The 23,287-nt window shown below is 46.6% G+C and overlaps 4 protein-coding genes across 9 annotated transcripts in view; 1 reads left to right on the top strand and 3 right to left on the bottom strand.

Moving 5' to 3' along the window:
• Positions 1 to 419: 419 nt before the first annotated feature.
• Ltb4r (leukotriene B4 receptor) lies at positions 420 to 6,319 on the bottom strand. The gene is made up of 2 exons (XM_005338712.5): positions 3,383 to 6,319; positions 420 to 2,783 (listed from the first exon to the last, which is right to left on the bottom strand). The coding sequence occupies exon 2, from the start codon at positions 2,772 to 2,774 to the stop codon at positions 1,719 to 1,721; it is 1,056 nt and encodes a 351-aa protein (XP_005338769.3). The 5' UTR covers positions 2,775 to 2,783; positions 3,383 to 6,319; the 3' UTR covers positions 420 to 1,718.
• Positions 6,320 to 9,033: 2,714 nt separating this feature from the next.
• Positions 9,034 to 11,242, bottom strand: Ltb4r2 (leukotriene B4 receptor 2). Its single transcript, XM_021735550.3, has 2 exons — positions 11,097 to 11,242; positions 9,034 to 10,738 (listed from the first exon to the last, which is right to left on the bottom strand). The coding sequence occupies exon 2, from the start codon at positions 10,718 to 10,720 to the stop codon at positions 9,659 to 9,661; it is 1,062 nt and encodes a 353-aa protein (XP_021591225.2). The 5' UTR covers positions 10,721 to 10,738; positions 11,097 to 11,242; the 3' UTR covers positions 9,034 to 9,658.
• On the top strand, positions 10,575 to 17,899 carry Cideb (cell death inducing DFFA like effector b). 3 transcript variants are annotated; one of them, XM_078050287.1, is made up of 7 exons: positions 10,575 to 10,790; positions 11,290 to 11,828; positions 14,801 to 14,949; positions 15,197 to 15,341; positions 16,583 to 16,732; positions 16,946 to 17,136; positions 17,331 to 17,630. In XM_078050287.1, exons 3-7 carry the CDS (start codon positions 14,909 to 14,911, stop codon positions 17,458 to 17,460), a joined length of 657 nt encoding a protein of 218 aa, XP_077906413.1. In that variant the 5' UTR covers positions 10,575 to 10,790; positions 11,290 to 11,828; positions 14,801 to 14,908; the 3' UTR covers positions 17,461 to 17,630. The 3 variants fall into 3 exon arrangements, with proteins under 3 accessions (XP_077906413.1, XP_005338771.2, XP_077906414.1); XM_005338714.5 differs by lacking the exon at positions 11,290 to 11,828; XM_078050288.1 differs by lacking the exons at positions 10,575 to 10,790; positions 11,290 to 11,828; positions 16,946 to 17,136 and having other exon boundaries at positions 14,747 to 14,949; positions 17,331 to 17,899.
• The window catches only part of Nop9 (NOP9 nucleolar protein), a 34,638-nt gene continuing 29,216 nt past the window's right edge, over positions 17,866 to 23,287 (bottom strand). For all 4 annotated transcript variants that reach the window (XM_078050285.1, XM_040273884.2, XM_078050286.1 and 1 more), the window contains exons 4-12: positions 22,785 to 23,252; positions 21,335 to 21,445; positions 20,914 to 21,055; positions 20,468 to 20,660; positions 19,723 to 19,863; positions 19,244 to 19,369; positions 18,824 to 19,060; positions 18,488 to 18,593; positions 17,866 to 18,146 (exon numbers count right to left, since the gene is read on the bottom strand). In XM_078050285.1, coding sequence (XP_077906411.1) covers positions 17,989 to 18,146; positions 18,488 to 18,593; positions 18,824 to 19,060; positions 19,244 to 19,369; positions 19,723 to 19,863; positions 20,468 to 20,660; positions 20,914 to 21,055; positions 21,335 to 21,445; positions 22,785 to 23,252 — 1,682 coding nt within the window. In that variant the 3' untranslated portion in view covers positions 17,866 to 17,988. The remainder of the gene's footprint in view (positions 18,147 to 18,487; positions 18,594 to 18,823; positions 19,061 to 19,243; positions 19,370 to 19,722; positions 19,864 to 20,467; positions 20,661 to 20,913; positions 21,056 to 21,334; positions 21,446 to 22,784; positions 23,253 to 23,287) is intronic.

The following is a 23,287-nucleotide window of genomic DNA, read 5'->3' on the forward strand; positions in this document are numbered from 1 at the left end:
AATGGTAGAGTATTTTTCTAGCATGTATGAGGCACTGGGTACAATTCTCAGTACCACATAAAAATAAATAAAAGTCCATTGACAACTAAAAAAGATATTAAAAAAAAAAACTCTAGGATGTCTAATGCCAATTGATGTCAGAAGTTGTGGATGCAGCTGAGAATCACCCCTCAGTTTCTTTTTAGGTTAAACTGAGTATGTATACATGTGTGTGCACATGTACCTAAGCAAGTGGGAAGGGAGTGATTGTTTTCACTAGCTCAGGAGAGGACTCTCTTGGCCGGCCTGCCTACACACTAACCTGATTCCAATATTTTGTATACCTTGGAAACTTAAAGAATTTTAGGCACATAATTCAAAACAAAGATATGTCCTTTCCTGCCCCTACTCACAAACACTGGAAAGAATTTCCAGGAAAATGACATTGAACTTTTATTCATTCAACGTAAATGCAGAATGGGCAAGAGGCCTACAAAATAATCTATTAGGTTCCTTCCAGTCTCAGCTGCTATTTTCAAATTGTCCCACCATGCTTTCTTGTAAAGACCTGTAGACAATTTAGGGGTTCGCCTGTACTCAGGGCCATTGGATGCCTGCCTTGCTTGCTTCTGCATCTTTCTATGCAAATGCTGATATAAAACACGTGACTTAGGTCAATGCTTCATTCTCGCCTGCTCATATTTTGAAGTCCACAGGAGATATCTTAATACTCTGCATTTGTTACAGATGTTGCACATGGACTTTTGGTTTTCCTATCCTCTCTCTCTCTAATGGACTCACACTGGTTCTTTGTTTGTTTGTTTGCTTGTTTTGTCTTGTTTTTTATGGGGAGGATCCACAGAACACAGCACTGCCACTGCTGCTGTCATCATCCTAAAATGTCATCAGAACAAAGCTGGGCCAAAGGTGCTCCAAGACAACAGTCACCCCTATGAAGTACTAGCTCATCCCTCTCACTTAGGGGAGTCTTTGTTTCCTGTGGGTGACCATAGCCACAGAGGGCCCTCAGGCTCACTCTGTACCAGGGTATATTGTGGGGCTGGTAGATGCTGAGATGCAGAATTCTAGGAGACAAGATGTAATGACTTTCATCTCAAATGAGAACTCCTTGGGAAATGGAGGAAAGGAAGGTAATGCCCTAGACCATCTGCTGAGAGGATAAAGATTCCTAGCAGGAAGCTGGACACTTACCAGGGTGTCAGGGAAGATGTTTCACAGCAGCACATTATCTCAGAAGGTTCCCTGAGTCATAAGCCTGCAATGAGAAGCCTACATGGGTGGTCTTTTTTGACAGTCTCCTTCAGTAGTCTGTGAACGCTGTTCAAAGTGGGATCTGCAGATCACCTACCTCAGAATCTCCTTTTGTTCTCTTTCCAAAACTGGAAATCACGGGGAACTAAAGAATGTGACTCTCAACAGTTGAGAGGAATCTCACCATGGTGCCTGTGAGCACTCCTACACCCCATAACACATGTGCCCCCACTCACAGGGTTGACGATTTCAAACTTTGAGTTTTAATTGTAAAGCTTCCTGCAGGAATCTGGCCAGAGAATGCTCTCTCATTCTGCCCTGACTTGCCCCACCCCACCCTCTTCTTTCCGCCCCACCCGGTCTCCCGCGCAGATTCTTCTCCCCGGGTACAGAACTGGGTCAGGCAAGCGTGGGATTCTCCGAGGAGGAAAGCGAGCTTCCTTCCACCAGATCTCATATAGTTAGCTTCATTGGAGAGGCTCAGAGGAGGCCGTGATGCTCTCGGCGGGTGCAGGCTCCGGAGAGAGAATGGCTCCCTTTACGGTCTGGACCATGGTGCCGCCGCGGCGTGTGCTGGACACCTCAGAGCCGGTGCCCTCCAGCAACTTGGCGACGAAGCCCAAGCCGGCCGAGCGCAGCAGGCCGCCGCCGGCGCACGCGTACAGCACCGGGTTCACGCTGCTGCTCAGGAAGGCCAGTGCGATGAGCACGTGGCGGGCCAGCTGCAGCCGCTCCCCGGCGGGACCCGACCCAGCGCGCAGACCGGCTAATGCGCGGAACGCCTCGGCCAGGTTCACCACGTGGTAGGGCAGCCAGAAAGCGGCGAAGGCCAGGATGATGAGTGCCACCAAGCGGCCGGTGCGGCGGCTGCGACGGAAGCGCCGCGCCCGCAGCCTGCGCCCGATGTCGGAGTAGCTGGCGACCACGGCCAGGAAGGGCAGCAGGAAGCCGGTGAAGGCCTCGAAGAGTAGATGAAATGCCCTGTGCCTTTCGTTGGGGTACTTCGGGAAGCACACCAGGCTCCTGTTGTTCAATCCCAAACTCACCGTGCGGTATGCAAGAACTGGCGTGGCCAGCAAAAAGGACACCACCCAGATAGCTGCCAACAACGGCCGGACAATCTCTTTGGTGCGCAGCTTCTGGGACATAAAGGGACGGGCCACAGCCAGTGACCGGTCCAGACTCATGACTGTAATAAACAACACACTAGCATACATGCTGACTCCACAGATATAGTGGCACAGCCGGCAGCCGGCCACTTTGAAACTCCAGGTGCCACGAGCCAGGAAGTGCAGGAAAAAGGGAGCAGTGAGCAATACGGCCAAGTCGGCCAAGGCCAGGTTCAACACCAGCAAGGCAGTGACAGAGCGTTTGTGCATCCTTTTCAAGATGCTCCACACCACAAAGCTATTGCCAGGAAGCCCCACAGCCAGTGCAATTGACAGTAAGATGATAGCCAACAGAGATATGAGCATGACACCTCGTGAGGAGGATGCAGCAGGAGATGTAGTGTTCGTGGCCATCACAATGACCTGGAAGTGAGGGTGGACACTCATAAGGGCAGGAAGCCAAAGGTTTCCTGACTCCCTGACACACTTAGCCTGAAAATGCTGATCTGTCTTCAAGATCAGCATCATCAGAGGCACCTCTGAAACTGCCCCATCACCACCAACTGACCTGACTTAAGGGGATCCGGTTGAGTAGAAAAACTAGTTTCCTAACTGGGCCACGGGGCCCCTTCCTGTTCACAGACCCAATTACAAAATAAACAGCCATCCCCAGTAACAACATTTTCATATCTTTTCAGACTCCTTTCTTGAAGTCCAGAATCAAACTGGGAGATTTTCCTCACCAGTGCTGTACCTTTTGAAAGCACCCTTGTCCCCTGCCTGAACCTTAGCCCCTCAGTCCCTTTGACTTCTTCCAATCACCTTCCCACTCTGACCCCAGAGACTTCCAGGGGTTCACCAGAAATAACAGGGATGGGGATGGAGTTAATGGGTAGGCTTTGAGGTCAAATCCTCCCAACTCCGTTTACACTGGTTGGGCTTTCTTTAGAGATTCCTTTGCACGTTCTCTCATGGCTGTAGCTGGTCCCCCACACCACCTTCCCAGTTTCTAGGATACTTACTTATAAGCTTTGCCAAACAGCTGAAAGCTGATGCCAATCCCAGAGCCAGGGCAAGGTGGTATAGCTTAATCTGGATCTGTCCCAGTGTCGGAGGCGTGGGCCTTGGTATGAGTGCTATCAGCTAAGTCAACCAGAGAGGAAGTACCACAGAACAAGGGAGGGGGAAGACACATCTTCCTGAGGGTGGGGCTGAAACCCCCACCCCCTCCCTTAACTGGGAGGAAGGGGGATAGTCTTTGTGCTCCAGGGCAGCCCAGCTAGAAGGAGGACTCCTGAGGGGTGAGATGCAATGAAAAAGAACCCAGGAAAGGGCATTAGAAGAGGAAATAGGGGTGCCAGTATGAGTTGGCTGGGGTGTGGTCTAAAGATGCAGGTCTAGACTGGAAAATTGAGCAAAGTTATGAATTACAGGAGGAGGGAAGAAGGCAGGAGAGGGGAAACAGGCTCAGACTGAAAGGCTAAAATGCCAATATCCAAATTTTTTCCTTAAATTTTTCATATGTTTCACAGGTACAATGTAGATCTTTAGATAAATGAGATGTGTAGGTTGAAAATGTAAGAGATTTGGGGTCTGGATGTGAGTTAGGTAACATTGTGATTTAAAGATAGCATGTTGGTAAACCAAAGAGGGCAGCATCCTGTTCTTGGCTTCAGTTGGGCCATGATCCTGCTTGTGGGAAAAGAGCCCTCTCCCCAGCACCTACCATCTCTCCCTTCATTTAAGGGGATTGGTTCCATTCTATGTTAACCAGTTCTCCATTCTCTGTTGTAGAAACCAGTCTAAGTGGTCTTTTTGGTACCATACAGAATGCAAATTTCTTCCCCTTCCCCCAACCACTTGCCTTGTTCTTGCCCATGTGGCTACCCTGCCAAGTTTAGATTTTTAAGAATAAGGGGCTGGGCAAGGAGACCAACATCACTTCTTTCCTGTATTCCCACAGACTTAGGTGGTCCAGTTCCACTTGTGAAAAGTAGAGGCTGAAGCCCTGGGCTGAACATGAGAAGCAGAAGCAAGGGCACAGTGACAAGAAATGCCTCACACCAGCCCTACCAAGAGAGAAATCCAGGAATATGAAAAGAGAAAGAGTCCCTTCTTTTTCCTGAATGGAAGGATGCCTTTTCTCCTTGAAATCTCCTGTAGAACATAAAAATTAAGAATACCTTCCTGCTTCTGTTTCAACCCTGTCACTTCTCAAGAAAGTTGCAAGGTCCCTGATACCTCACAGTGCTCCTACTTGCTCTGAGCAGAGTCGACCCAGTAATTGTCAGGCAAAGGATATGATGAAAAGAAATGGGCTGAAACCACAGCAAGAACTGAAGGCAGGGCTGGGGCTGGGGCTGAGTGGTAGAGCGCTTGCCTAGCATGTGTGAGGCACTGGGTTCAATCCTCAGAATCACATAAATAAATGAAATAAAGGTATTGTGTTCATTTACAACTAAAACAATTTTAAAAAAACCTGAAAGCAGAGTTGAGGAAGGGCTCTCTGACCAAGCTGGGTGAGAGAGATGGGGAACATGTAACAGGAAGTTAGGGAACCTCTTTCTGCCCTAGAACACCAGGACCGGAAGAAGCCTGTGTTTGGAAAAAGAAGCTCTTGGCTCAGAGCTCCAGGAAGAAGAAGCCCTTCAGACAGAAACTGGGCTGTCTTTGCCTCCCTTCTCTCCCCATCTTCCTTGAAGGTCTTTCTTCTCCCATCAAGGACTAGGCACTCTGAGCCCAATCCCTGTCACCCTAGTTCATTCCAACCTTAGTTTTGGTGACCCTGGCATGACCCTGGGGACTGGATTTCTTTTGCTGTCTTGACATCTGCCTGGAAGATGTGAAGATTTACTAAAGCAGGGCCTGGCTTAATGGCCAGAGTAACCACTCATGTGACCAACCATTTCAGTTTGTTAGGGGGATAACAGGACTGGGATAAGGGATTTACAGTGCTAACCTGAGAAAGTTCTGGACCAACTGGGATGAATTGGTCACCTGTGGGCTTGTGGATGGTCCCTGAAAACAAATCCAATGCTACACCCCCAAATTAAAAGTGTGAAGATCCAAACAGTTTTTAGATCCAGAAATAGAAAAATTCCAAAAGATAGGGCTAAGAAATATTGAAGGAGGGATTAGGAATAGCTAGCAGTCTTGGGAGAAGATAAAACTTAACAGAGAGAGGAGTGAGGAGGGGAAGGAGAAGAGAGGAAAAGAGAGGAGAGGAGAAGAGAGGAGAGGAGAGGGAAGGGGAGGGGAGGGGAGGGAAGTCCTCCCTCCCTGAAAAATTCTTCCTGTTTTCCAATATTCCTGTCATTCCTCATAATCCCTTAACTTCCAAACAACCCCTGGTGAAGCAAGAACAGGCTCCTGAGCTCTTTTTCAAGTTAAGTTGCTTTGGGGGTGGTCAGAGAGGGACATAAATCTCAGATTTCCAGGCCCCTACACCACTGCCCACCCATGTGCCTCTTTGTACCAACAAGACAGGTAAAACAGACCAATATCAATGGAGGAAATAGAAGAAACCATCAAAAGACTACCAACTAAGAAAAGCCCAGGACCAGATGGGTATACAGCAGAGTTTTACAAAACCTTTAAAGAGGAACTAATACCAATACTTTTCAAGCTATTTCAGGAAATAGAAAAAGAGGGAGAACTTCCAAATTCATTCTACGAGGCCAACATCACCCTGATTCCTAAACCAAACAAAGACACTTCAAAGAAAGAAAACTACAGATCAATATCTCTAATGAACCTAGATGCAAAAATCCTCAATAAGGGGCTGGGGATGTGGCTCAAGCGGTAGCGCGCTCGCCTGGTATGCGTGCGACCCGGGTTCGATCCTCAGCACCACATACCAACAAAGATGTTGTGTCCGCCGAGAACTGAAAAATAAATATTAAAAATTCTCTCTCTCTCTCTCTCTCTCTCTCTCTCTCTCTCTCTCCTCTCTCAGTCTCTCTTTAAAAAAAAAAAACTAAGTTTTTTAAAAAAAAAAATCCTCAATAAAATTCTAGCGAATCGGATACAAAAACATATCAAAAAAATTGTGCACCATGATCAAGTAGGATTCATCCCTGGGATGCAAGGCTGGTTCAATATACGGAAATCAATAAATGTTATTCACCACATCAATAGACTTAAAAATAAGAACCATATGATCATCTCGATAGATGCGGAAAAAGCATTCGACAAAGTACAGAATCCCTTTATGTTCAAAACTCTAGAAAAACTAGGGATAACAAGAACATACCTCAACATTGTAAAAGCAATCTATGCTAAGCCTCAGGCTAGCATCATTCTGAATGGAGAAAAATTGAAGGCATTCCCTCTAAAATCTGGAACAAGACAGGGATGCCCTCTCTCACCACTTCTGTTCAACATAGTTCTTGAAACACTGGCCAGAGCAATTAGACAGACGAACGAAATTAAAAGCATAAAAATAGGAAAAGAAGAACTTAAATTATCACTATTTGCAGATGACATGATTCTATACCTAGCAGACCCAAAAGGGTCTACAAAGAAACTATTAGAGCTAATAAATGAATTCAGCAAAGTGGCAGGATATAAAATCAACACACATAAATCAAAGGCATTCCTGTATATCAGCAACAAACCCTCTGAAATGGAAATGAGGACAACCACTCGATTCACAATATCCTCAAAAAATAAAAATAAAATACTTGGGAATCAACATAACAAAAGAGGTGAAAGATTTATACAATGAAAACTACAGAACCCTAAAGAGAGAAATTGAAGAAGATCTTAGAAGATGGAAAAATATACCCTGTTCATGGATAGGCAGAACTAACATCATCAAAATGGCGATATTACCAAAAGTTCTCTATAGGTTTAATGCAATGCCAATCAAAATCCCAATGGCATTTCTTGTAGAAATAGAGAAAGCAATCATGAAATTCATATGGAAAAATAAAAGACCCAGAATAGCAAAAACAATGCTAAGCAGGAAGTGTGAATCAGGTGGTATAGCGATACCAGACTTCAAACTATACTACAGAGCAATAGGAACAAAAACAGCATGGTACTGGTACCAAAACAGGCGGGTGGACCAATGGTACAGAATAGAGGACACAGAAACCAACCCACAAAACTACAACTTTCTTATATTTGATAAAGGGGCTAAAAGCATGCAATGGAGGAAGGATAGCATCTTCAACAAATGGTGCTGGGAAAACTGGAAATCCATATGCAACAAAATGAAACTGAATCCCTTTCTCTTGCCATGCACAAAAGTTAACTCAAAATGGATCAAGGAGCTTGATATTAAATCAGAGACACGACATCTGATAGAAGAAAAAGTTGGCTCCGATCTACATACTGTGGGGTCAGGCTCCAAATTCCTCAATAGGACACCCATAGCACAAGAGTTAATATCTAGAATCAACAAATGGGACTTACTCAAACTAAAAAGTTTTTTCTCAGCAAAAGAAACAATAAGAGAGGTAAATAGGGAGCCTAGATCCTGGGAACAAATCTTTACTCCTCACACTTCAGATAGAGCACTAATATCCAGAGTATACAAAGAACTCAAAAAATTAGACAATAAGATAACAAATAACCCAATCAACAAATGGGCCAAGGACCTGAACAGACACTTCTCAGAGGAGGACATACAATTAATCAACAAGTACATGAAAAAATGCTCACCATCTCTAGCAGTCAGAGAAATGCAAATCAAAACCACCCTAAGATACCATCTCACTCCAGTAAGATTGGCAGCCATTATGAAGTCAAACAACAACAAGTGCTGGCGAGAATGTGGGGAAAAGGGTACATTTGTACATTGTTGGTGGGATTGCAAATTGGTGCAGCCAATTTGGAAAGCAGTATGGAGATTTCTTGAAAAGCTGGGAATGGAACCACCATTTGACCCAGCTATTCCCCTTCTGGGTCTATTCCCTAAAGACCTAAAAAGAGCATGCTACAGGGACACTGCTACATCGATGTTCATAGCAGCACAATTCACAATAGCAAGACTGTGGAATCAACCTAGATGCCCTTCAATAGACGAATGGATGAAAAAATGTGGCATTTATACACAATGGAGTATTACTCTGCATTAAAAAATGACAAAATCATAGAATTTGGAGGGAAATGGATGGCATTAGAGCAGATTATGCTAAGTGAAGCTAGCCAATCCCTAAAAAACAAATGCCAAATGTCTTCTTTGATATAAGGAGAGTAACTAAGAACAGAGTAGGGAAGAAGAGCATGAGAAGAAGACTAACATTAAACAGGGATGAGAGGTGGGAGGGAAAGGGAGAGAGAAGGGAAATTGCATGGAAATGGAAGGAGATCCTCAGGGTTATACAAAATTACATACAAGAGGAAATGAGGGGAAAGGGAAAAATAATACAAGGGGGAGAAATGAATTACAGTAGAGGGGGTAGAGAGAGAAGAGGGGAGGGGAGGGGAGGGGAGGGGGGATAGTAGAGGATAGGAAAGGCAGCAGAATACAACAGACATGAGTATGCCAATATGCAAATCAATGGAAGTGTAACTGATGTGATTCTGCAATCTGTATACGGGGTAAAAATGGGAGTTTATAACCCACTTGAATCAAAGTGTGAAATATGATATATCAAGAACTATGTAATGTTTTGAAAAACCAACAATAAAAAAAAAAGAAAAAAAAAAGACAGGTACACATTCCTTTCAAACCCCACAGATTTACTTTCTCCTTGAAGATACAGTTTCTTCCCCCAGGCAGCTTTGTTAGGAGTCCAAAGAATGGATCTCATCCTCATCTCCCATCCAAACTCCCACACCTTCTCTTGCTCTTTCTCCATTTGCCAGGTAGTTCTATGGGTAGGCCTAGGGGAACCAGGCCACCTGGGCTGAGGAGAGCAGCACAAGACACCACTGAAGGCTGATACTTCCAGCCTTGGCAAGGTTGATCTACCTGGGAATTATGTGGCTTTAGTACAACTCACACAGGATTAACCACCAAAGGGGAAACTCACTTAAGTCATCATCTAATGACTTCCCAATGTATTTCACAATAAAGTCACTGGCAACAAGTAAGCAATGCTGGCACATGGGTATATGCCAACTTGCAAGCACACAGCATTTTTTAATAAGGGCCATCATTATCCTCAAAGTCCCTCCGTTTTGAGGAATCTGGACCTGCCCCAGGTATGTAATAATCCTACCCAGCCAGAATCCAAATTAGTTGGAAAAGGTCCCAAAATGCCTCAGAGGAGTGAGTTTCAGGGAAGATGAAAAGTGGTAGGGAAAAGCAGACATGGTTGTAGGGTTTGATGTCAAGGATCCCATTCCTAACTGCCCCTCTCCACCCCACCCCCTGGGTCTCCATTGCCCTTTCCCGGCCCCACTACTTGCAGCCGGGGAGTAGTTCGTAACTCCATGGTACCCTCCCTAGAGCGACTTCCCCCTCGGGCTTCTCCAGAGCCCTCGAAGAGCCGTGTGAGGAACCGGGGACCCGCCCGAGGCAGCAGATCCCCAGCGGTGAAGACGTAGAGCACCGGGTTGACGCTAGAGCTGAAGAAGGCCAAGGCTGTCGTTCCAGCCCGCGCTGCCTGGCCCGCGCCGCCGAGCCTCGCCAAGGCACCTTCTGGTGGAGCGAGTGCTGCCACCGCTTGCAGTAGGTTGACTGCGTGGTAGGGAGCCCAGAGCAAGCCGAAGGCGAGCACGATGGCGCTCACCAGCCGGCCCACCCTCGACCCCTGCTTCCCAGACCCCCAGCGGGCGCCCCTCAACCGCGCCAGCGTCACGCTGTAACAGCCAAGCACTAGCCCAAAAGGAAGCACAAAGGCGGTCAGAGTCTCCAGGCTCAGGTGGGCGGCGGCGTGGGCGGGCGACGGGTGGCACAGCTGGCAAACGCGGTCCCCCCAGAGATGGCGGTAGACAGCGGCCGGGACAGCAAGCAACAAGGCGGCCAGCCAGACTGCCAGCAGTAGGCGACGGGCCAGAGCCGGGCTGCGCAACCGGGGTGCCAGGAAGGGGCGGGTGACGGCGAGGCAACGCTGCAGGCTGAGCAGGCCGGTGAGCAGCACACTGGCGTACATGCTGAGGGCGCACACGTAGTACACAGCCTTGCAGCCCGCCTGGCCCAGCGGCCAGGCTTGCCCGGTCAGGAAGGCTACGAAGAGCGGTGTGAGTAGCAGGACCGAGCCATCGGCCAGTGCCAGGTGCAGTACTAGCGTGGCCGCCAGTGGTCGCCCACGTGCGGGCCGCCAGCCAGCCAGACTCCACACTACGAAGCCATTACCGGGCAGCCCCAGCAGCGCCGCCAGCAATAGAAAGGCCGTTCCAGTGGTCCGTGAGGCCTTCCAGCTCAGCAGTGTCTCATTCCCAGGGGGCCGGTAGCAGACTGACATCCTTCTTCTCCTGCGGGGCTGGAAGAGGCCACAGAAGTGGAACATAAGTCCACATTGCCTCCGATGCTAGGTGAGAAGGAACTGTGCTTCCCTCCACTTCCCTGCAGCCTGCCCTTCTTCTCTCTGGGAATCTTGACATGGAGGATCCTGACCCCCAATTCAAATACCACTCCTTCTTAGAACCTAGATCCTCTGCTTCAGGTCAGGTGGCCTTCACTCCTGACACCTCCCAGAGCCCAGAAGTCCTCTGTCCTAAATTTACTCAGGCCCCCATTCCTAACTTTAGGCTGTCCTAAATTTAGGCTGTCACTACTACCATCTCTGCCCCTTAAAAGTGGGCAGTGTGGAGAAAAAGGGCATGGGCAGATCTACTTACCCAGCTAGGAGCAGGTAGGGCTGGGGGCCTTCAGAGGCCTGGGGAAACAGAAAGGTGAGGCAGCAATGCATCAGGTGCCAATGTCTATCACATTTGCAGAGGGTGAGGCAAGAATAGGGAGGGACAAGATGGGGCTCATCCTGGCCTTTTCCTGGGGCCCCTCCCTCACCCCATTCTTTCCCATCACTAACAGGTCCTGACGTGTGGGAGCCTGCCTCCCTAGGAAACAGGATGAAGCTGAGGATGCAGAAACACTCAGTTGATACTTGACCCTGAACCCTGCTTTTTTTTTTTTAATACATGGACACAATATCTTTATTTTGTTTACTTATTTTATGTGATTCTGAGTGTAAGGTCAGGCACCAGTGAAGAAAAGGAGGCAGACTAAAAGCTGCTGAACAAGGCTTTATTGAGATTCGCTCTGGGCAAGACTCTCCAGTACAACAGAGTGGTCCGGTGGAGTTGCACCCAGGCTCAGCTGGATTGTAATTTTATCAGGCTTGGGGCAGGAAGGGAGAGCTTGGGACAGGAAAGGGCTTGCTCTCCTGGGGTTGGTCTGGAGATCTTGCTGAATTCTATGTCCTTCCAGGATCAGTCAGGAGACCCCACTGATTGACAGATGATTATCACTGCTTGTCTGTTGGCACCTGATTGGTTGTTAGCTGTTTGTTCCCTTAGCCACTTCAACTGACCTAACACTGAGGATCAAACCCAGTGCTTCACATATGCAAGGCAAGTGCTCTGTCACTGAGCCACAACTCCAGCCCCTGCTTTTGTTCTTGTCCCTTCTTCATTTCTGCCCCCCAATCCTTCCAGCATGCCTTCTGCAGTGCTTATGCTTCCTGGCCTCCTTGGCATGTATTCAGCAGAGGTGACCCACACAACTCAGTTTCTCAGCTGCTCTCACTTGGCCTATTTTCAGCCTCCCAACCCTGCTGAGTTCCCTTTTTCCTCAGCTCCCAGTCCACCCCCAACCATCTCTTGTTTTGGGAGTTTCTCTCCACCCTCTGGACTTTGGCTGGGTTGTCAATGACAACTTTTCAGTGTAAGGAATGGTGCTAGGTCTGTTGAGGAGGAAATAGAAATGCATGGAGGTTTAAGGGGTGTTGTGGTTTGGATCTGGAATGTCCCCAAAAGCTCATGGAGGTATGGCCCCTATTACAGCAAGATTTAGAGGTGGAACTTTTAAGCAATGACTAGGGTTCTGACCTTATATAAATCTATTTGCTGGATTAATCCACTGATAGCTGAATGGACTACTGGGAAGCTGGACATTGTTGGAGGAAGTAGATCACTTGGGCATGGCCTTGGACTATCACTGTCCCTGGCCTCCTCTTCCCTCTTCCTCTTCTCTCTCCCCCTCCCCCTCTTCCCTCCCTCCCTCACCCCTCCCCCACCCTCCTCCTTTCTGGCTGGTTGGTTCTCACAGGCTGCATAGCTTTTTTCCATCAGGCCCTTCCACCATGATGTTCTGTCTTACTTCAGGTCCAGAGCAATGGAGGCAGCTAACAATGGAATGAGACCTCTGAAACTGTGAACCAAAATAAACTTTTCTTTCTCTAAGTTGTTCCTGTCAGGTACTTTGATCACAGTGATGAAAAGCTGACTAACATAAGGGGCTTGCTTATAACCTGGCTGGGGAATCATTATTCACAACCACAAGATCACACTACCAATCTTTACAAGGATATAAGAAGAAAGGAAAGGGTGCAGTTTGTGTAGAGACATATTGAAAAGAAGTTCTCTCTGCTGGGAGAGGTCAGGCAAAGATTGGAAATGAAGAGATTGGCAGGGAATGGGGGAGCAACAGGGCCCAGCAGATCAATAGAGTGGAGGGAGGGGGAAAAGAAAGTCCTCTGCCCAGTCAACAGCCCAAACTGGAGTTTTCTGGGAACAAGGACACCAAAAGCATTGTCTTAGTTTGAGTTCCTCAATAGCAGAGCCTGAGATAAGGGCGTGGGTATAGGTAATCCTGTATTTGAAAGGTTGACTCAGGAAGCAGAGGGGAGGAAGCAGGATAAAATATAGAGAAGCTGGGTGTGATGGTGCACACCTGTGATCCCAGTGACTCAGGAGACCAAGGCAGGAGGTTTTCAAGTTTGAGGCCAGCCTCATCAACTTAACCTGTTGAAGCTAAGTTGAAGCCCTGCCTCAAAATAAAAAATAAAAAGGGTTGGGGATGTGGATCAGTGATTAAGCACCCCTGGGTTCAATCCTCAGTACCCACCCACACCAAAATAGGTACGAAAGAAGAAACCCCTAATAGCATGGCATGGCATTACATTCCTTTGGTAGGCACTGGACCTACCTCTGGGAAATGTACAGAATGCCCAGAACAGGAGACCAAGGTATGTCCACTGTTGGAAGACTGTCCTGAAGCATTAATGCCACTATAAGTGCCCCTGTGCTTGTAAGGGTTTTAGTAAGCTGACAACTTCTGACAAAGATTCTTCCATCTGGGCTAAATTCACAGCTAAAGTCACCCCAAAAGTAGCAAGAGAGTTCCCACAAGGTATCCCAATCATCCCAACATGGGGCTAGTTGGGAATCCAAAGAAGCACTCAACTCCAGGGTGACTGGTCCCAAGTATTTACAGAGCAGACTGCAGTATATCTTTATGAAAGGGAGAGTAAAAGATGTTCCACTTATCCCCACAGTAACGGCATCAGGGTACAGAGTTCATGAGAGGGTTTAAGGAATTTGGTTCAGGGCTGAGGCTAGTTTCTTTCAGTGTTTTGGGCAACAATCTAAACACCTTTTTCAGTATCTTGCCAAAGCCTTGAGCCTGCCTAAGAAATGCAACTGGCTGGTTCCCTGAGTAGTGAAGGAACTCCATGTTTCTTAGGAAAAAAAAAAAAGTTGGAGGATCTGGGGGACCCTATAAGGTTCCTTCCAAGGCAGGAGAGGAGGAATTGTGGTCATTTGAGGTGTTTAAGTTTAACTCCAGTTAGAGTCTAAGCTTCCATACAATGTTCATCCCACTGCAACTGAAATCAGAGATGGATAAAGCTGAAGTCCTGATGCCATCAAAGGACACCTCCTGCCCCATACACATCTCCTTCATGCCCATTACTTGGTGAAAGGAAAAAGGTGGGAACAAAGGTCACTACTGAAGCAACAGTTCTGGAGAATGAGCCAAGGATATGTTGGCAAGCCCCTCTCCTACCCAGGAAAGAGCAGGTCAACAGAAAGGAGAGGGTCTCAGACAGGATCAGGATCCATCCTTTCCTCAAACCACTTCCAAACACTTGCCTCACCTCTCATTTTATCCAAGCCTTGCCCAAGCCTGTTTCCCACCCCATTTCCCCACCCTAAACCCATTTCCTCACCTTCTGCCCAATCTTTCCAGGAAGCTACAGCCCATGGCTTTTCCTGTAGGTGGAGCACAGAATAGTGCACCTTACATACAATACAGCTTCTCAGCAGCTGGGAGCCAGAAACTATTCCTAGAAATTCTCTCCAAAGAAATAAAACACCAGAGGTCACATTCCATCCTTTTTACCCTCACAAGGGCCCTCAGCACACACAGATGTGCACATGCACACGCATAGGCACCTGCGCATGTCTCAGAGCCTTTTGCTGGGCAGTCCAACTTCTACCACCTTATCTAGGTCCCTCCTCCTTCTCTCCCCTTGGACTTTGTCCTTCGTACTGGCCAGGGAGGGGGGCCAGAGCTGGGCTTGACTCATTCCCCACCTCTTCAGGACTGAGAGCCCAGCTTTGTAAGAGAAAACGTCACTTCAGCCCCAGCACCACAGTGCAGCGTCCAATCCAGAGGCCCCAGGAAGGCAACTCTCCTACTTCCCTCTACCATGGAGTACTTCTCATCCCTGAACCCCAATGGCCTGCTCAGGTGATTACTAACTCTCCTCTCTACCCTCTAACTCTGGGGATATGGTTAGGTGGGGAACAAAAGTCCATTCAGCCCCTAAGAGACTCACTTCCCCTCCTCCCACTACTTTACACATTTGTCCAGTTCCTGAACTACTGGACCCATTCCAACGCCTCTCCCTTAGCTGATCTGCAAACCTAGGACCCTCCCTATTTGGCTCTTCAGTCATCCCACCCCTCTTCCCTCTTCTTCCCAACTTTACAACCAGGGCTGTATCCAGTATGAGCTCTGAGCTTGGCCGAAGGGTATGGACTTCAGCCCCACCGCCTCAGAGACCCTTCCGTGTCTGTGATCATAAGCGGACAATTAGGAAAGGTCTGACAGCTGCCACCCGCCAGGAACTGCTAGATAAGGTGAGTGAGCCAGGTTCCTAGGTTCCTATAACAGGGGCAGCCAAGGGGCTCAATAGTGACAACTTGAGATGACAGAGTAGAAAGGGCTAAGGTCACATAGCTGTCCCTCCAAGGGCTAAGAGTCAGTGGGGGTGGAGGTGTGACCCAAATAACTTCTGTTGAATTTGGGTAAATTTGTTTTTTCCAAGTTGTGGGCTTTTCTCTGGGAATAGGGGAAGCAGTATATAGGGAGGGCTGGAGAATGGAATTCAGAAGTCAGTATGAAATGGTGATATGTATGAAAAACCAAATTCAAATTCTGATTTTACCCCTTTCTTGCTGTCCAAATCTTGGGAGGTGGGCTGAGGATGTGGCTCAAGTGGTAACATGCTTGCCTGGCATGCGCAGGGCGCTGGGTTCGATCCTCAGCACCACATAAAAATAAAATAAAGATGTCGTGTCCACCGAAAACTAAAAAAATATTTTAAAATTCTCTCTTTAAAAAAAATCTTGGGAGGTTATGTGACCTATCAAATCAAAACCTGTTTCTTCATCTGTACAAAGGAAACAATAATAAACCACATCCTAGGGTTGTTGAAAAGAATAAAATAAGTATGTAATGTCTTCATAGATGCGTGGCACACGTATCTGTAACATCTGCTCCTCCTGCTTCTCGCCATCATTATTATTGAAAAATGATGTGGAAAACACTGAGATTGGGGGAAGAGGGAGGTGAGACCTTGTAGACAAGGCAGAAAGATGGATTTCAAGAGAATCTAGCTAGATTTTTTTGAGCTGAGGTGAGGTCTTGTTCTGTGCCAAGGCTCAAGCAATTTGACCTGTCTCACAAGTAGCTGGGACAAGCATGAGCTACTGCCCAGCCCCTGGCCAAAGTTTTTATTCTAAACCAGTAGGAATGACTTAGAGGGAGGGAAGCAGGAAGTGGTGACAATGACAGAGCAAAAAGGAAAAAAGGGGGCTAAGGGTTCAGTCTAGAAGCACAGCACTTGCCTAGCATATGGAGACCCTGGACCCTCAGCAACACAAAAATTTTTTAAAAAGGAAAAAGGTCGGCCCCTAATGAGGGTCCTCTAACAACTGAAGTATATAGAGAGCTACTGTCATTACCAGGAATAGCAAGTACTGGAGAGTAGACTTGGAATATTGACCATTGCCAAGGGACAACAGATCGATATTGTGGGCAACTAGAGGGGAGGGGCATAGTATAACATCTGCTCCTCCTGCTTCTTGCCACTGAATAGGCACTAAAGACCCTTCTGCTGCATGGAGCATTAACACTGGTACTAGAAGAGGATGGGACCTCTGTGGAGAGTGAGGACTTCTTCCAGATGCTGGAGGATGACACATGCCTGATGGTGCTGGAGTTGGGACAGAGCTGGAGCCCCACCAGGGTAAGAGGACCATACTTGCACTGTTCAGGCCAACAATCCTTTGTAGTTTTCCAATGCTCCTTCTTTAGCCTAACCCTGATCCTAGGGACAGAGGCACAGAGTGAGATGTGGAGTTACCTAGGACATAGTGGACAGAAGCCCAAGAGAGGGTGGGTCTGACCCAATGCTGATGGGGGTGTCAGTATCCACTGCACTAATGAGGATATCCTACAGAGTGGAGTGCTGTCATATGGCCTGGGCCGGGAGAAGCCAAAGCACAGCAAAGATATCGCCCGCATTACCTTTGATGTGTACAAGCAAAATCCTCGAGACCTCTTTGGCAGCCTGAATGTCAAAGCCACATTCTACGGGCTCTACTCCATGAGCTGTGACTTTCAAGGAATTGGCCCCAAAAAAGTACTCAGGTTAGAGATCAATATGTCATACTACCCCATCCCCTACCATCTACCGGATAGTCTCCATAATTCCATCTCCTATACTCTCTTATCCCCAAATAGCTCCTTTGTGGAAAAAAAAAAAAAAAAAACCCAGCTGCCAGCTCAAGAACCAACTCTCATGTTCCCCAATCATCTGATTTTCTCTTATCTCTGCCATTTAGGGAGCTCCTTCGTTGGATCTCCTCACTGCTGCAAGGCCTGGGCCATGTGCTCCTGGGAATTTCCTCCACCCTTCGCCATGTAGTGGAGGGAACAGAGCAGTGGCAGAGGCAGGGTCGTCTCCATTACTGAGAAGGGACTCTGCACTTCTGCTCCCAGACTTGTTTGATGAGACAATGCTGAAAAGACTACGACAGCATCAGGTTTTAGGCCCTATGGATAGTGTAACCTGGACAACTCACCTGCTTTCCCCACTGTCCTCCACCCCTATATCATGACAAAACTCATGAGCTGTTCTAACATCTTGTTCTCTTAGCTTATATCCTTTCCTGAAGAATACTGCCCTGCTCTACCCACATTTCCAGTCTCCCATTTACCCTGAAAGGCCACAAGCCTGTGCCCAGGCATCTTGATCTCAACCTGATTGCTGCTACATTGAGATACTTACTGACTCCCTAAGCTCTAGCACACTGATGACAGCCTTCTCTTATTTTATTTGAAATCTCTAACTTTCCTTTAAAAAAAATAACAAAAATATTTCCAGTAAAAATATAAAAATGTTTTCCAAGAAGACTTTTGATTCCAATTTAAATCAGGAAAGGGAGACAGTAGGTACTCCTTTCACCCTCCCCATTAACATCAGTTCCAGACTCCAAGGCCTCAGTCTTCAAGTACTGAGTTCAATGCCCGCCTTCGCTTGGCCATTGCACTCTGCTGCTGTTCCCAAGCTTCTCGCCGCTTCAGGAAGGTAGTCAGGGCCACATTCCGAGCCACATGGTGGCCAAAAGGGTCTCTTATCAGCTCCTGGTTCTGCTCACCTGCAAAGGGAACCACTCATGTTTAGTACCATTCATGCTCAAAGACAGGTTCTTCTTCTGGTAAAAACCCCTTCATTTTTTCCCCAATAATGGGCCTGTCACTGAGACAGTGAATGCCTCAATCTGCAAAGAACAGAAGCCAGAAGGACGGGTGGGAGCAGAGGACTGCACAGTCAGTCAGCAGAGGAGAAATTGAGAGCAGACTGCTAAGAATCTATGACCAAGATCACCCTTTGGAACTCAATTTTCTGCTGAATTTAAGCCCACTCCCAGTCACCCAGCATTCTGCCATAACAGAAGGGAAAGTTAGGAAACACTGAAGACAAGCATTGGTAACTCACCCAGTTCAGCAGCAATTTCCTTTCGGGTCCCCAAAGCTGCTCCATTCCAGATGGCATCTAGGACACGGCTGCCATGGCGACTACAGGCCAGAGACACGTATTGTCCCTACATTGAGGCAAGCAAGACTAGTTCTACTAGAGAAGTGCACAAAATGTCTTCTGTGTGTGTCAGTGGGGGCTGGAGATAAAGTTTCAGAAGAGTTGAGAGGCTGAGTCAAAAGTCAAAACAATTTTGTTCTAATCTCCTATCTTTGACTCTGAAGGTAGAGTCCTGGGGAAAACACACTTTCTCTAAATAGATAATGGGGGAAATCAAGCAAAAACCAGAAATCTCACCTTGAGGGCCTGCAGCACACGGCGGCGCTGTTTGTGTGTCACAGAGGGGCTGGACAGAATGGCATCAAGTATGTGAGAGCCAGCAGGGCTTTGGGCCAGAGCCAAAAGTTGTGGTCCTGTCAAGGAACCCAGACTTCGTAGTATAAGACCAGGAGCAGAGAAGTGCAGCAGATGCTGAAGCAGTAGAGACCCAAGCACTGTCACTTCTCCCAGGGTCCTGGTTGTGGCTATTTCTACCTGGGAGCACAGAGATAGGAAATTAGGAGGCGGCACAAAACGAGGTGGATAGGCTCATCCCCAGGTGCTGCCACCTTCACTTGGATGAAGTCAGAAGGCTCACTATCCTCACCCAAGGGGCTTCCTAAGTCCTGGAGAGCTGGTCCCCAATTACTCAGTAACTTGGCCTTTCCCCTACCTCACCTGGTGCTCTGAAGGCACTGCCCCCTCCTCTTCCGTTAGTTCATAGTACACCTCATAAGCCGTCAAAGTGGCAAAGAGAGGCACACAGGCCACTTTCCGGGATGAGGGCTCTGCACAGTGGAATGCCTAGAGGGGAAGACAATACATGACAACTCTGAGAACTACCCCATCCTTAATCTTGACTTTCTAGATAGAAAAGACATTCAGAAAAGGTGAGAAGGCCTAACTCTATAAGAAAGTGAGCTCCGTGAGGGCAGGATCCCATCTACCTTAATGTATCCCCAGCCTTCCTCCACACATTAACACAAGGGTTGAATAAACACTTGTCCCTTAAATAAACTTCTCTTTCAGTTCTGGGAGAGAATTTTCACTCCAGGGCTTAGCATCAGACCTCTTGGTCCAGAGGTACAATGCCTTAAGTCCTAACTGGTGTAATTTAGACCAAGGGCAATAATGGTTTGCAAATAACACCTACTCACCTCCAACAATAGCTGCAAGACCTGGGCTTGGTAAGCTCCAACTCTGCGGCAGGCCCCCACCAGGGCAATGACTACCCCTGGGTGGCCCTGGGCCAGTACAGCTTCCAAGGCAGGACTCAGTTCCTCAAACACAGGAGACAGCTGAGGGGAAACATGGGATGATCAATCTTTGGCATTCTGCTAATGGTGGACTACATTATTCAGAGGAATTTCCGGCTGAAAACAACTAAAAATGCTAAATAAAACATAAAAAGCACTAACAATGGGCAGTCTTAGAGGTACCACCTCACATAGGGAAGGGACTTTAAATGGCCGCTACGTATAACGGAGAATTAGAGGTAAGGGAAAACTAGAAATAAACCTGCCCCTTTTCAACACCTCCTAAACCATGAGACCACAGAGAAGCCCATCCTGCTGCTAAAAAGCAAAAGAAAAGAGAAGTTATGGCAAAGACCCAGTCAGTGCTTATGGGATTTGTGGTCAAGTACTCAGAGTCTGAGGGGGCCATGGATCTTCAAGGTGCAAACCAAATTAAGCCAGTTTCTTGCTGGTACTTACACCTGAAAAGCTAAAACAAATCCTCTCTGGGAGGAGTGTACCTCCATCCTGAAAAACCCCAAGGAATAACTTTATAAGGGCAATGGACAACACATTGTCAGAGATATATAGAGATAGGCATACAATAAAATTAGGCCCAATGAACAACAATAGCAGAAAGATACCCAGTGCAGACTTTCAAACTCACCAGCTCAGGGGTACTGATTGAATCCAGAAAGCGCTGCAAAGGGAAGTTAGCAATGGGATGTGCAGCCAAGGTCTGCAGCTGTCCCTGGAAGTGATCCTCAAAGAGGCTCTGGAGCCTCGGAGGCTCCAACACCAACAGCACCTGTTCCAGGAGTCTGGAGCTAGTTTGATCCCGAAGAAATAGCAATAGGGGGCTAGGGACAAGGAGAAGGGAATCAGGCAATCTTTTGTTTTTTTAAATATTCTTTTAGTTGTTAATGGACCTTTATTTATTTATATATGCTGCTGAGAATCGAACCCAATGCCTCATACATGCTAGGCAAGTGCTCCACCACTAAGCTATAACCCTAGCCCAGGAATTGGGCATCTTAACTCCACTTCATCCAAAATGCAGTTGTAGCACATCACCTCATTCATTTTACATAGTCCCATGAATTTTGATCATACCTGCCAGCTGCTGAGGAACTACGAGTACTCAGGTAGCCAATCACAGCATTGCACAAATAGGCACAAAACTGGGGCAGTTTGCGGTGTAAGACTTGTAAGGCCACTTGAAGGCAGAAGCTGGAGATCTTGTCAGTGATAAACACTGTTGAGAGGTCAGAAATGATTAAACAGCTTATCCAAAATTCAAACCACTTGTCCAACCTCAAACCTTAAACAACAAAGTAAGGGGACTATAGACACAAAACATCCATATAGAGTTACTCTGCAACATCAAACCAGATAAAAAAACAGAAAGGAAGAGGGAAGGAGGAGAAAGGAAAAGGAAAGAGAAGGAAAAAGGAAGAATGACCTGACCTAAGGGCTTCTGGTAATCACTTCCATAGAATTAGATCCTAGGCCCTCTTCCTACTTTCCTCCTTACCAGCAATGTCCTTCAAAAAGCAGGAGCTCAGATTCTGAAGGCAATTCAAGAAGGCTTCAGGGACCTCAAAATCAGTTGGCTTATATTCCCGAGCTATGACCCTTTGAGTTTCTGAATGAATATCAAAAAAACATGCAATGGTGAAATTACAAACTGCCGTCCAGGAGGGAGAAAAATTCCATACATGAACAAGAATTCAGTTTGACAATACAGAAGAGATGTCATACAACTAAATATCTTTTCTGGATAACTGAACTAAGATGATAGTTCTGTTTTAATTTTTCTAAGAAACTTCAATCAGCTCCCCTGTAATCCATAGGAGGTAGTTCAAACTCCCCAGCCAGGTATTTAAGGTATCCCAAAATCAGGCCTTATTTAAACTCTTTAATAACCTTACTTCCTAGACTTTTTCAAAAATGTAAGTCTCAGCCTGTAATTGTATAATTAAATCAAATTAATCTCAACTAGTATTTTTTTAAATGAAATGAGAGCAGAATAAAATTTAAAAGGAAAGAAAATATCAGATTAGGTTGCATATAGCAAAGGTATTGTTTCCCATATTTTACTTGATTCTTATATGTGTATACACACAAAGCTAAAGTCATGCTTACAAAAAAAACTTCTTGTGGGTTATGCTAAAAAGAAAACAAAGTTTGGGGGCTGGGGTTGTGGCTTAGCGGTAGAACACTGGCTTCCCCTGGGTTCGATCCTCAGCACCACATAAAAATAAATAAGTAAAACAACTACAACTAAAAAATAAATATTAAAAAAAAAGAAAACAAAGTTTGAAATCCTTTGCTCCGTACAAATCACCTCCCTCTCCTGCTCCCATGACAACAGCTGTCCCCTAATCATATTTGCACATGATTATCTCTAGGCCTCTATTTCCACATTTTTTAATTAGTACATTATAGTTGAATGTTGCTACATATTTATACCTGTACACAATATAACAATATAATTTGACCAATATCATTCCCCAGCACTTCCCCCGTCTGACCCTTGGTATCTTTCCTCTACTTATTTCCCTTTGATTTTCACAAGATCTGCCCCCACCTTTCTTTTCCTTTTTCCTCTCTAGCTTCCACATGAGAGAAAACATATGACCCTTGACCTTCTCAGTTTGACTTATTTTACTTAACATTATGGTCTCTAGTCTCTGTTTTCCTACAAATGATGTAATTTCATTTTTCTTTATGGATGAATAAAACTCCACTGCATACATATACCCTATTTTCTTTATTCATTCATCTACTGATGGACATCTAGGCTGGTTCCACAGTTTGACTAGTAATATACACACTAATCCTTGGCCTTCTAAGCTCTGCCCCAATTACTCTGCTAACTCTGCAGGATTAAGTCTCCTCCAAAAAGATTTACTCTTCTGCTTACTCTCTTCTTTTAAACTCTCCTTCCCACCAGATCCTTATCCCTTTTTTTTAATACTTACCAGAAGATTTGGAGCCACCTGGCCTGGCTCTCTCAGACTCCAGAAGAGTCCCTCCTAACACCTGCAGCAGAGTTCTGACCAAGAAGCTTCCATGTGTGTCTCCGCAGTAGAAAAGAAAATCATCACAAACCTCAGAGGCTAGTCCCAGGACCAGCTCCTCCAGGGTCTCCAAGGAACCATCTTTCCCATTCTCCTCCTCCTCGTCCTCGTCCTCCTCCTTCTCCTCCTCCTCTGCAGTATTCCTCAGCAATCGAGGCAGCTGCAGCAAAGTACTTTGCAGTACATGGACCCCGCACCGATGACAGGCCACAAAGCGCAAGTTGGAGCGCAGGGCAGCCCATATTCTACATAACGGTTTCAAAGGACTAAACCCCAAAAGTTCCTGCAGCATCTCACTGCCAGTCCTGTTCGTAGCCAAGGCTAGAGCCTGAGCCTCCACCTCTTTCAAAACATTGTGTACCATTAGCTCTGAAAAAAAAAAAAGGACAGAAATATTTTAAACA

Source organism: Ictidomys tridecemlineatus, chromosome 5, assembly GCF_052094955.1.
Source record: "Ictidomys tridecemlineatus isolate mIctTri1 chromosome 5, mIctTri1.hap1, whole genome shotgun sequence".
In the NCBI taxonomy this organism is placed as follows: domain Eukaryota; kingdom Metazoa; phylum Chordata; class Mammalia; order Rodentia; family Sciuridae; genus Ictidomys; species Ictidomys tridecemlineatus.